The following is a 13568-nucleotide window of genomic DNA, read 5'->3' as shown; positions in this document are numbered from 1 at the left end:
TATGCTCCTTTGTCGGTGTGGGTAAGTCCTCTCTTAGTGGCCGGCTAGGGTCACTTTTCTTGCTGCTGTTTGTTGTATCTAGAGGTGTACTGTCTTCTCCTCCACGGTTGGTTAGCACAGGAAGTTACTCTCCTAATCGCCCAAATGCGGCTGGGAAATGGTTTCTCTCTTCTTTGGACCTATAGCGACGCCCAGAGGTCTTCTTAGAAATTGCACCGAAGTCTAGCAAACGTTTGGAAAGCCCTTTTCTTAAAAATTTGTGATGTATTTATTTGTTTTAAAATAGGTAATATATTAAATTGTTCCAAATTAGGATGCTACATATGGCATAGGTTCTTATTATCATCTCTGAATCATTTAGTACATTTCCCTTCAATGGAATGAGTTCTAGGGTTTTTGTTTTTGTGTTTGTTTAGTATGTTTCGGATAGTGCAGCCAAACTTTAAATAAACGTTTCCCCCTCCCCTCTAGTAAATAAAAGCATTACATCATAACATTTTCCATCTCACTTCTTTCACTCAGTAATACACCTGCATGTACACTCCTTCTCTGGACTTTCAGTAAAATAATTCATTTCATACTAGTACATAAAGCTCTGAATTTATTTCTCATGTAGTATTATTTCTCATGTAGTAGTCCATCATATGGATAAACAGTAACTTATCTAATCATAAATCATACTTAAGGAAGCCCAGTAGTTATTTATATAAAACATTTTCTATTTTGTCTTTTGATATTAAGTTATTATTTATTGTTCTCCAAATCATCATCATATACCACTCTGGAAGAATGTATTCTTTTTTAAAATTTTATTTATTTATTAATTCATTCATGTTACATCTCAATTGTTATCCCATCCCTTCTATCCTCCCATTCCTCCCTCCCTCCCACTTTCACCCTATTCTCCTCCCCTATGACTGTGACTGAGGCGGACCTCCTCCCCCTGTATATGATCATAGGGTGTCAAGTCTTGGAAGAATGTATTCTTAAAGGCAACATCTGAGTGTGCTTTACCCAAATTTAGGCCAACTGAACACTCTGAGCTACATTTTATCACAACAGTATTTGGAGTAATGTGTCCTCAGATAGACTCTGCCCTTTCATTTTGTTTTCATTTGTTGCCTCTTGCTTCCTATCATGTGTCTCATCCCTACCTAGTCTGTGTATTGCACACAGCTTCACACTAACACAAAGCCACGTAGAATCACCTCTTTTTTCATACCAAGTGACATCCCATCATCTTGTTACAGCTCACCTTTACAGAAACCTCAGGAATTTGAGTATAGACTCTCACTAATTTTGGATTAACTCATAGAACTATAGGAAAGCTTAGGAAATAAAAATGTTGCCTATCTCTGACACAGAAAATAACTTATGCCACGTTAGGGGATACTTTGTCTTGTCCCAGGTCACACAGTGGTAAGCCTTTCAAGAATAGTTGGTAGAGATTCTGATGGGTGGGAACAAGGCCAGCTAAGTACTAAGGGTAATATCAGCCCAGAGTCCAAGGCGCGCAGACATTGTGAGAGGCTTACCCAATGCAATGAAAACCAGAAAACCAGGAAGTGAATTCTGTTTTGTTTGGACTCAATGGTGATGCCATAACATGGAATTTAGAAATTATAAAAATTACTCTTATAATTTATTTATATGAATAAAATACAATGAGAGGGTTTTTTTTTTGTGTGTGTAATAACCAAGTTGTATAAAAGGAATCAGATACTATGGGACACTTTGTATCAGCAACAACAAAATATCTGATCTGGGCATAGTGGCACACACCTCTAATTCTATCACTTAAGGAGAGTTGTGAATTGCAGGCCATCTTGGGTAGGCTACACAGTGAATCAAAGGCCAGCCTAAGCTAGAGAGTCAGACCTTGCATAAAAATATTTCAAATATACACGTTCATGGAGAAGTTAATGTTAAATATTTTTGTTACATATAATTTGTCATTGTATAATTATACTGGAAAATCCTTTTCAAGGAAAAAGAAATAAACTCCAAGCAAAGTATAGTCTAATATAAAGGAGAAACTAAAAAAAAAAATTAGGTTAGGTTAAAAGCACTATTGGCCATACCCATCAGTCTGACTTTGATCTCTTGGATTCACATAGTAGAAGGACACACACACACACACACACACACACACACACACAGAGACAGAGACAGAGAGATAGAGAGACAGAGAGTGTAGTTAAATGTTTTAACATGTTCATCTTAGACTCCCCATTAGTATCACGAGAAAGGTGATGTAAATAGAGCATTGAACAATTGCCTTCTATTCACTTGTCAATTCTAGCCTTTTATCAATGTACACAGGAAAATGGCATTTAAATAGCAGATGGCTTAGAGATATAAAATTAAGGAATTCTTACCATAATCATCATTGAATGAAGACTATGAAGGATAAATAATAGATAATCATGGTTTGAGGTGTAACTCAGTGGCAGAGGGCTTGCCCAATATGCCCAAAGCCTGGGTTCAACTCAAACCATTACAAAAAGAAAATAAGATTATTAATCAACAAATAGCTTTTGGGGTAGCGTCTATCATTAATCATTATTCATTTTAAAGCAAGGGGCTATTAATAACGAGGTGCATAGTTTTGATACAACACACATACAACTGAAGGCATTTTACAAAACTCCATGCCTGTGTTTTAGCAAGGTAAGATCCACTATAGGAGTGACTCACTCACCTGAAGAAGGCTGGAGTCTCCTTTTATTTCTAGCAAGTCCTGAGATACCAGGAGAGGGTCACTTTTCCCACAGCTCTCCTGGCTGATGAGTGTGTCTGCATAGTTGGGCTGCGGGAAGATCAGGTGACTCTTCCCAGAGTCTGCTGTGAGGGAGACTTCATGAGAATAGGTCTGCAGGAAGGCCTGCACACCATCCACACCCACAAAGTGTGATGTAGGCATGGATGGCAACCCACCACCTGCAGCCTGAAGCAGGCGACTTGAGTGCCAGCGACGGAGCCTGTATACCAGCAGCACAATGACAAAGGTTAAGAAGACACAAGAGACCACAGCCACAGCCACCACCAGGTACAGTGTGATGTCTGAGTCTTCCTGGTCAGTGTGAGTGTTAATGCTGCCCAGATCCGCCAGGATGTCGGGAATGTTGTCTGACACGGCGATGGTGAGTGTGACGGTGGCAGAGAGAGGGGGCTGGCCATGATCCTGCACAGTCACCACCAGGCTCTGCTTGAGGGCATCTTTGTCCAGCAGGGCCCGTACAGTGCGCACCTCCCCTGTGTGCAGTCCTACTGAGAAGAGACCTGGCTCACTGGCCTTGAGCAGGCGGTAGGACAGCCACGCATTCTGTCCCGAGTCTTTGTCCACTGCCACCACCTTGGTCACCAGGTATCCAGGCTCTGCGGAGCGAGGTGTCAGCTCCACACCAGTAGAACCATCAGTGGGGAGGGTGGGGTACAGGATCTCAGGCGTATTGTCGTTCTGGTCCAGCACAAACAAGCTCAGTGACACGTTGCTGCTGAGTGGAGGGTTCCCACTGTCCCTGGCCGTCACCAGTAGCTTCAAGTCTTGAAACTGCTCATAGTCGAAGGAACGCAGTGCATAGAGAACACCGGTGTTGGAGTTGATGGAGATGCAGGAGGACAAAGGTGCCCCCTGGATAGTGTTCTCTGACAGGGAGTAGGTTACCTGGGCATTCTCACCACTGTCTGGGTCCTGGGCTGTTATGGATAAGATGGAAGCTCCTCTTGGGTTGTTTTCTGGAATATAGGCAGAATAGGAGGCATGGGTGAAGGTGGGTGGGTTGTCATTGATGTCCACCACCTGCAATGAGATATAAGTCTCTGTAGAGAGTGGTGGAGTTCCCCGGTCAGTGGCAGTTACTGTAATGTTATATTCAGAGACTTCTTCCCTGTCCAGAGTCCTGTGTATCAACAGCCGGTGATAATTTCCATAGGTCTTTTCCAGCCTGAATGGAAGATTGTCTGGGATAGAACAGGTGACAAGGCCATTCTCCCCAGAGTCACTGTCATGCACGTTGAAAAGCGCAATCACCGTGCCCGGGGAAGAAGCTTCTCGGATAGAGCTGGTGAGAGAGGTAACAGTGACTTCCGGAGCATTGTCATTTACATCCAGGACCGTCACCAGGACCTTACTTCTGGCTCTCAGACCGGGACCATCATGGGCTTCTACATCAACATTATAGAATCCAGAGTCCTCATAATCCAGCTCCCCCGACACTGTTATGTCCCCACTCAGAGGATTCAACCGAAAGAGTTGGGATATCTTGTCTCTTACGTTCCGGAAAGAATATGTCACTTCTCCATTGGCTCCTTCGTCCGGGTCAGTGGCTTTTATGGTAAGTAGCCGCGTGCCCACAGGCAAATTCTCCTTCACACTAACGTGGTATTCTGGCTGAGTGAATACAGGAGCATTGTCGTTGGTGTCCATGAGTGTTACTTGAATTTTGGCAGTACCAGAGCGAACCGGGTCGCCTCCATCGAAGGCGGTGAGAACCAGATGATGAACGGCTTCCTCCTCGCGGTCTAAGGCATTCTCCAGCACCAGCTCTGGGTACTTAATCCCATCTGGCCCACTTTGCACGTCCAGGGAGAAATGACCATTGGAGCTGAGCTGGTAACCCTGCAAGGCATTCACCCCTATATCCGGATCAAAAGCTTCAGGAAGAGGAAATCTTGTCCCAGGAATTTCACTTTCAGCGACTTTTATTTCCCTCTGCTGTGCTCCAAAGCTGGGGGCATTATCATTAACATCAATAATTTCCACTTCTACTGCAAGAATCCTCACTCTATCCTCTAGGAGAATCTCCAGATTTGCAGTGCACTTTGGGGATCTGTCACAGAGCCCTTCCCTGTCGATCCTCCCTGCTGTCACCAAGGTGCCACTTCGCGGGTTCAGGGCGAAGAGCTGGGTCTTACCTCTAGAGACGATGCGGACTCCTTGTTCTGCCAGCTTCCCGGGCTCCAGCCCTAGGTCCGCGGCGAGGTTGCCCACCACAGAGCCCCTTTCCAGCTCCTCCGGCACAGAGTACCGGATCTGTTCCGCGCGGAGGCCGCAGAAAGATCCAAGGAAAATGTAGATCCAGATTAGTCCCCTGCGGTTTGATCTGAAAGAAGCCGCCATTGCAGTTTCGCCACAGAGGGTCCTGAGCTTGGGCTTTGAGTCTGCGTAGGCCTGACGAGTCCACAACCTTTAGGTTTCAAGATGATGTATTTGCGCCCTTGGACGCTGGCGCTCTTGGGAGTCCAAAAATGATGCTTTTCTTAAGACCAGAACCAGTCCTTTGTGCGCCGGGAAATCCTGTTCTTACTAAATACCTGATTTTCACCCCTGAGTGGTGAACAGCGACACCCAGAGTACCAAACTGTTATTGCAACCAATTCTTGGTTAAAAACACCACTGCTCTTTTCCCTTTCCTAACCCTACTTTTCCAAAGGAGAATAAAAGGCAAAATCCTGTTGTTTAATTTGCAACAAAAATCTAGAGGTTATCCAAAGATCCCTATACATCAAACTAAGTTAATTTGCCAGGAAATAATATAGTGGTTTGGGGAAAAGAATTGTTTTCTCTTTTTAATTGTTGCACTGTTCACTTCCCTTCATCATTTACAGTATTTTTTGTATTGTATGAGGACCACACCCATCATTCCCAGGAACTGAGGTATATGTGAAGAGTGGAGAAAAGGGAAGGGTAAAGAGACAGTAGCCTATGTAGCCTGGGGTCCGGCTCTAGTTACAACATATGCAGAGGCGAATTTCCTCACATGGGGAATTCCCCCTTTGGAATCTGGGATATCGTTTTCAATTCCATTGCAAGAAACATGCCAGCTGCTCAAGAGATAATATCGCCCTTGTGCAAATGTGTCTAGGGGAAAGATTCTAGGTGTGAGGTAAAATAGATAATTTTGTACACAGAACATTCTAGTGGCTATATCACTACAGTTATATTCATTGTGCCCTCCATCTTTATAACAGTAACTCTCAGAGACTAAAATATTTTTCAATTTTTTGATCTCAGTTATTACATCCTGTCTCCAGTTTTCCTTCCCTCCCCTCTTTTAGTCTTCCCCTCACTTCCTGTCTCCCCCAGATCCACATTCCTCTGTCTACTCTCAGAAAACAGCAGGCCTCTCAGGGACATCAACCAAACACGCTATAACAAGCTATAATAAGACCAAGCACATGCTACTGCATCGAGACTGGACAAGGAAGCACAGTAGGAGGGAAAGGATCCTATAAGTAGGCAAAAGAGCCAGAGGCAGTCCCTGCTGCCAGTGTTAGGGTTCCCACAAGAACACCATGCTACTCAGCCATAACATATATTCAAAGGACCTAAGTTAGATTCCTACAGGCTTCCTAATCTCTTCAAGTTCCCAATGAGTCCTCATCAGTTGATACAGTGGGTGGTGTTCTTGTGGTGTGTCCCTGTTTAATGACTCAATCACCAATGCAAACCAAACTCAAATAATGGACAAACACATATTAAATGATACAATCAAGGCAGAAAAGTTAAGTTTAAAGGCCACGAAGAATTTCAGGACACACACCTTTAATCTCAGTACTTGGGAGGCAGAGGCAGGTGGATCTCTTTGAGTTCCATGCCAGCCTGAAAAAATATATGTACACATACATAAACATATTTACATGTATATTTATATATTTTAGTGACTTCTCTCATATAAGACACATCCAGTGGTCTCATTTTACTACCACCAATTCTTTTTTTTTTAAATCACCGTTTTAAATTGCTTTACCTTTGACTTCAGAAATAGCAAGTAAAAGGAACTATTTTAATAATTGTGTATACATCACAATTGTCAGGGCTTTCTTGAGTAACCTGAGAAATTTTGAGATAAGTCAAGAAGTCATCCATCCCCCCCTTTTTTTTTAAAGACAGAGTTTCTCTGTGTAGTATTTGCTATCCTGAACTTGCTTTTTAGACCAGGCTGGCCTTGAACTCACAGAGATCTACCTGTCTCTGCCTCCTTGAGTGCTGGGATTACAGGTGTGCAGTCATCTATTCTTTAAACTATTCCTTACTTAACAATTACCAGGTGGAAATGAATATACTTAAAGCCTCATAAAAGCCTGCTAATTATGCAAAATTAAAAAGTCTTTAGTCTTTGAAAGAGTAGGTTAAATGTGTTTTTCGTAGTCTTTGAAACATTTATTAAGTGCTCAGTAGTGGGGGATTAAAATGATATGTCTTGGAAGTAACTTACAATATGTATAAAAATCTCAAAATGCTTGTAGTTTTGACTCACAAAAATCTACATTAAAATAGCAAGAAAGATATAACATGTTTCACAAAAAGAAAGATCATCACAGTCCTAACTATAATGGTCATAAAACAAATGGAACATAAAACAAATCCTTAAAGAATTGCCAGAAGACCTATGGAAGGGTTGACCAGATGACTCAGGTGGCAAAAGGTTTTGCTGGCAAGCTTGAAAATCTGATGAGTTTGATCCTGAGGTGAAAGTAGAGAACTGACTCCCATACTGTACTTTAACTTCTACATGTTCACTGTGGCACATGTGTGTCTCATCCCCCACAAACACACATTAAAAAGACAAATGAGTGAGAATATTGACCCAAAGTTACTAATAAAATATGAAATGTGGTAATCTTTGGTACTTGCAGTAAGACAAATAAGTGCTAATGGGCTTAATTTTTGGAAGGTCCTTTTAACAGACACGTTACAAAAAAAAGTTAGGTGGAGTGGTGGCGGTGCATGTGTTTAATCTCTGCCCTTGGAGGCAGAGGCAGGCAGATCTCTGCAAGTTCAAAGGTAGCCTGGTCTGCAGGTTGAGTTCCAGGACAGCCAGTGCTACACTGAGAGACCCTGTCTCAAAACAAACAAAGTTGTTCAGGCAAGGAAGGTAATTGACCATAAACTTTAATTTAGGCAGAAAGAAATGTCATATGCTTACAAAGAGTTAAAGATTATTTTTCAGTCTCACAAATCAAGTAAAAAAGGGCTCTAATATTACTAAGGACCTATAGGAAACAGTCTCTGGAAAGATTTGCTAGCCACACAGAAACACCAACAGTAAAGACTCAAACTGGTAGTCAGGTCATTTCCAAGACGACTGATCAACCAAGAGCCAATCTTTATGCATCTATGACACTTTCCCCACCAAATATCCCCCAAACTATGAAAAAACACCTACCAAAATTGATTAATTTGTGCATGAATGAGGAAGCAAATGCAACAAAGAATATATATTCATGCAGCTCTGTAGAAACTTACCTGAGGAGAAGATTTGAACGAAAGTTTGAGATCTTCATCATCGCCACTGACAACCACAGATGGATCATCACACAGGAGATCCTGAGGGGGAGCTACCTCTGGTGCCACATGAAGAAAATTAAACCCTGCTGCAGTCGTAGAATGTGCGTCGACGCGTAGATTATAGGAATAAGGCAAAGTCCCCTCGCTGTAATTGGGGAGAACTCCAGTCACAGGGTTGGAGCTGAGAGCAGGCTGAAAGCAGCCCCAGGCAGCTGAGCTAGGGGAGCCTCGCAGACGCAGGGCAATAGCCAGAATCACCGCCAGGAGGAAGAGCACTGATATCAGGGCCAAGGCCACCACCAGGTAAAACTGCAGCTCACTCTGGGGGTCAGGTGGCAGAGGGTCATCCCTGAGGTCTGGCAGGACCTCCTGCAGGCTGTCAGCGAAGATGAGGTGCAGCGTGGCTGTAGCAGAGAGCGGTGGCTGTCCACCATCACGCACAGCGACCAGAAGGCGCTGCCTTGCTGAGTCCCTGTCTCCCAAGGCACGCGCTGTGCGCACCTCGCCTGTGCGCAGCCCCAGGCTGAAGAGCCCAGGATCGCTGGCCTGCAGCACGTGGTATGACAGCCAGGCATTGTGTCCTGAGTCGGCATCCACCGCCACTACCTTGGTGACCAGGTATCCAGGCTCAGCGGCGCGTGGCACCATGTCGAAGAGCGCGGAGCCATCGGGCTCGAGCGCGGGGTAGAGCACGCGTGGCGCGTTGTCGTTGCGGTCACCTACCAGCACGCGCATGCTCACGTTGGTGCTGAGCGCAGGAGAGCCCTGGTCGCGAGCCTGCAGTGTTAGCTGGAAGGAGCGCAGCTGTTCATGGTCGAAGGCGCGCTGGGCGAACAGCACTCCACTGTCCTGGTTCACTGAGACAAAGGACGACAGTATCCTTGGCTCTAGGTCGCTGGCTATGATAGAGTAGGACACATGACCATTGGACCCCAAATCCGGGTCGGAGGCGCTGACTTGAGCGATGGAGGTTCCAGGTGGGTTGTTCTCAGCCACGTGGACCAAGTAGGAGGCCTGGTGGAAAACCGGAGCATTGTCATTGACATCTGTGATGTGCACAATGACACATGTCTTGGATGAAAGGGATGGCGTGCCACTGTCGGTAGCTATGATAGTGACATTGTATTCTGAGGTCTGTTCCCGATTCAGGGCCTTGTCAATCACTAGCTTGTAATAATTCTTGGAAGTGGGTTGTAATTTGAAGGGAAGTTCTTCCTGGGTCTGGCATGTCACCAGACCATTTTGTCCAGAATCCTTGTCTCGAACTTTAATGAGGGCTATTACTGTTCCAAGGACTGAGTCCTCTGGTACTTGATTAGAAAAGGACATGAATGTCACCTCTGGGGCGTTGTCATTCTCATCAAGGATTTCAATCTGAACATTACAGTGAGCTGTGTGCACCCCTCCATCCTTGGCTTCCACACCTAACGTGTATCTAGTCTTGTCTTCAAAATCCAATGTACCATTAGTCGTGATAGCGCCAGTATTTGGATTGAGACTGAAGATGAGGTTAGTACCTGGAGGCCCATTAAGGAAGGCATAGGTGACCTCTCCGTTAACACTCTCATCCTGATCCGTGGCCGTCACTTGCAGCACTAAGGTCCCCAGGGGTATGTTTTCACGGAGGCTAGCTTTGTAAATGTCCCGGCTGAACACTGGAGCATTATCATTGGCATCGGTGACTTTGATCCAGATCTGGGTGGTGCTGCTTAGGGGTGGGTCTCCACCATCGATGGCGGTCAGTATTAAGTGATGGGAGCTCTCATGCTCCCTATCCAGAAACTTTTCCAGCAGCAGTTCTGGATATTTACTTCCATCGGGACTTTCCTTCGTCGACAGGGAGAAGTGTGGATTGGGGCTGATGGTGTACGTCTTCAGCGAGTTGCTTCCCACGTCTGCATCTCGTGCAGAGTCCAGAGGGAATTTTACCCCTGGTAAGGCTGACTCACAGATCTCCAGTTCAATGCTTTTCCCAAAGAAATGTGGTGCATTATCATTAATATCTTGGATGGCAACAATCACGTGGAAAATATTCATCGGGTTTTCAGTAACTGATTCAAATTCCAGTGCACACTCAGATTTCCTCCCACAGATCTTCTCTCTGTCTATGCTGCCACTCACTAACAAATCCCCACTGTCTGCGCTAACGCTGAAGTAATCCTCTGCACTAACTCTCATTTTCCGAGCTGGCAATTCCTCGATACTGAGCCCCAGATCCTTGGCGAGATTCCCCACCGGAGAGCCCTTGGGTAGCTCCTCCGGAATGGAGTAGCGGATGGGCTGGGAGATGGCACCATAGAACAAAGGCACCAGGAAGTGAAGGAATACCTGATTTGCCATCGTTCCAAAGCCTCTCGCGTTGCTCTCCAGGAAGCTTCTTTTCGAGGTTTCTCTGGGATTTTTAGAAGACAATCAGTGTCCTGGATGTTTGTGATCTGAGGGCAGCATTTGTCAGGAGCTTGAAAGGTGCCCAGGAACCGGACGGACTCATAGGTGCCTGAAAAAGCAGGCAAGCCCTCTCTGGACTTCTCTTGGTCAACAGCGGCGCCTAGAGGTTGTCTTGTAAAATTGCGTATCACGCAGCTGTTTAATCAAAGATTTTCTTTTGATTTTTAATTTACTCGAAGGAACCAGGTATTCACACTTACCCCTTGGTTTAGATATTTTCTTGTTTACCATTATATAACATATTTCCCATTTCACAAGGTGTACCCCCTTCTCCCTTTTCCAGTTTTGGAGAAAAGTGCCAACAGTGACTTCACTGTATGGCACTTAGAAACGCAGGTCTGACTGTCATATACCAATAAGTGAGTGGATTTTTACCCATATTATTCAGTGGACTATGATCTTTACCTTTCTGCAAGTTTATTGAAGTAACGTCTTATTTAGTATTTTAATTTCTCTGTATTTTATCAATTCGGTAGAACTTTTCAAAGGTAGTCTTTGCAAAAGAGAGGCGTGGCATCTCCAGAGATATTTTAATGCATTCATCTCCCTTCCAAAGCATCCTATTTTCAGTTAAGTACATCAGAGCATGACAGCTTATTAAAGGTACTGATGTGGTATTTGGATTTTTATTATGATGAATCTTGTGCAAACCATATTTATTTTTATAAAACAAATTCTTTCAAAATAAGCAATACCCCATAACCCAAATTCTTAACGTCAGCCAGTTTAATGCTATTAATTAATAAAGTAACTGATTGCTAGTAACTCTTGGTTAGACATCAACAGTATTTACACATTTTATTTTATTATTTACATGTTATTACGTTTACTTACTTGTGTGTTTGGGTGTGTATATATGTGCATGCACACTCATGTGGAGGTCGGAGGACAGTATACTGGAGTTGGCTTTCTCTTTCCACTATGTAGGTGCCAGGGGTGGAACTCAGGTTGTCAAACTTGGCAGCAAGCAGCTTTGCCATTCACCCATCTCACTTGATCTAAATACTCCATTTTAGAACTTGATCCTGAACTTGGGTAACTCAAACAAATCCTTTTATTTCTAATGTACCACCAAAGTGGGTGACTATGGCTTAAGTGCACCTCTTACATTTTGTGTGTTAAAACCTCAATCTCCCATTTGATGGTTTTACAGTATCTGGATGCAGGACCTTAGGGACATGGCCAAACCAGGAGGGCTTTGTCTTCACTAGTGTGAATCAATGAATGGTCACTAGGTCGTTATATAAGTGGCTTTGTCGTAAAAAATAGCAGTCCCTGACATACTTGCTTTGTTTTTGTCATGTGGTGTGCCCCCCAAACATGTGATGACTCTGAAAGGAAATGCCCCAAGCAGACGAGACTGTCACGCTCTTGGACTTCCTAGTTTCCAACCATCTTACAAACATTTATTTTAAAGATAAATTACCAAGTCTCAAGTATTTTCTAATAGTGACAAAAATGAATTGACAGCTGTAGGCCAATGATTTAATTTTACTATTTTGAAGAGCTCAATCACCTCCAGCAGAAACATATTATATCCCCTCTAAGATTTCCTTTCTATTGTTTTCTCTATTTCATGTCTTTATATTCCTTTTCACAATATTCCATCATATTTATATACATCTTGAGTTTTATATGCTTATGGATATTTTCTTCAGGCTTTATTGGCTCACGCATTTCAATGTTATATATTCTAATACATAAAGGAAGAAATTTGTTCCTTTGAGGTGCAATGAAATACATTTTGGTTCATTTTTAGACAATCCTCTTTTGTAGCTACAGGAATAAAGATTATTTGGCCCACAACTTCTGGCCAAAGAAAACTTTAGGGCACATTTAGGGTTCCTGTTTGATTGCTATAATGGATGGTCTGAGACCTCTTGGAGAGAATGAGAAATACTTCCTGGTATTTTGAAATATTTTTGTGTTGACATCTATTCATTATATATGGAACTGGGTCTCACAAGGACATTTTTATACAAGTACATATTGTACGCTGGGCATATGTCCCTTGTTTTTTCTCCCCTCCCCTCCTGTCCGTACCCCCTTTTCCTAGTAGTTCCACTTTTACTTGTATCACACATATCATTTTATGTATCTATATAAAGCTTAGAGTTCATAAATGAGAAGAGACAGTATATTTGAAATAGACGTAACTTGCTTAATATTAAGGTGACTTATTTATCTATAATTGCATTCATTTTCCTGCAAATGACAAAATTTCATTTTTATGGCTGAAAATTTCATTGTTTATATGTTTATACATCAGCTTTTATTAATGCATGTCTCTACTGACGATGCCTAGGTCCTTAATCTTTTGTGAACAACCAAACGTGCAAATATCTGTGCAATATGTTGATTTACAGTCAGGGGTTTTAAAAACCCCTGTAGTCCAGGTTTTAAAAACCATTCTGAAAGGATGATAAATACCAGTTCATGGCTCATAATGGTTTAGGTGACTGAACTTTCCACCTTCAGCCAAAAGAGAGGGAGGCACCATGGACACATGCACACTATATTTTAGTCACCAAGGGTTTAGTTATCTAATTTCTGCTTTTCTGTTTGAGACAGCTCTTGCCATGTTGCCCAGGTTGGTCGTGAACTCCAGGCCTGAGTGATTCCCAACATCATAGTTTCCAAGGTAGCTGCAACTGTTATACCTGTTTCTTTTACTTCCTACCCTACGACTTTTATGTTCTTAAGATGGAAAGGCTGTGGTGTGACTTGGAGAGGTTCAGATAACATTTTATGAGAGCATAAAATAAAATACTTTGTATTTATGCTCTCCACCCCTCCCCCACCCACTTGTTTGTGTCGGTCAGAATGC

The 13568-nt window shown here is 43.2% G+C and overlaps 2 protein-coding genes across 2 annotated transcripts; both read right to left on the bottom strand.

The window, feature by feature from the left end:
* Positions 1-42: 42 nt before the first annotated feature.
* Positions 43-5446, bottom strand: LOC127204131 (protocadherin gamma-A4). Its single transcript, XM_051163038.1, has 2 exons — positions 2702-5446; positions 43-179 (listed from the first exon to the last, which is right to left on the bottom strand). Exons 1-2 carry the CDS (start codon positions 5120-5122, stop codon positions 51-53), a joined length of 2550 nt encoding a protein of 849 aa, XP_051018995.1. The 5' UTR covers positions 5123-5446; the 3' UTR covers positions 43-50.
* A 2781-nt stretch (positions 5447-8227) lies between these two features.
* Positions 8228-10633, bottom strand: LOC127204775 (protocadherin gamma-B1-like). Its single transcript, XM_051163993.1, has one exon. The coding sequence runs from the start codon at positions 10631-10633 to the stop codon at positions 8228-8230; it is 2406 nt and encodes an 801-aa protein (XP_051019950.1).
* Between the last annotated feature and the right edge of the window lie 2935 nt (positions 10634-13568).

The sequence above is a fragment of the Acomys russatus genome, chromosome 20 (genome assembly GCF_903995435.1).
Source record: "Acomys russatus chromosome 20, mAcoRus1.1, whole genome shotgun sequence".
Taxonomy (NCBI): domain Eukaryota; kingdom Metazoa; phylum Chordata; class Mammalia; order Rodentia; family Muridae; genus Acomys; species Acomys russatus.
This window is presented reverse-complemented; position numbering and strand designations above follow the sequence as displayed.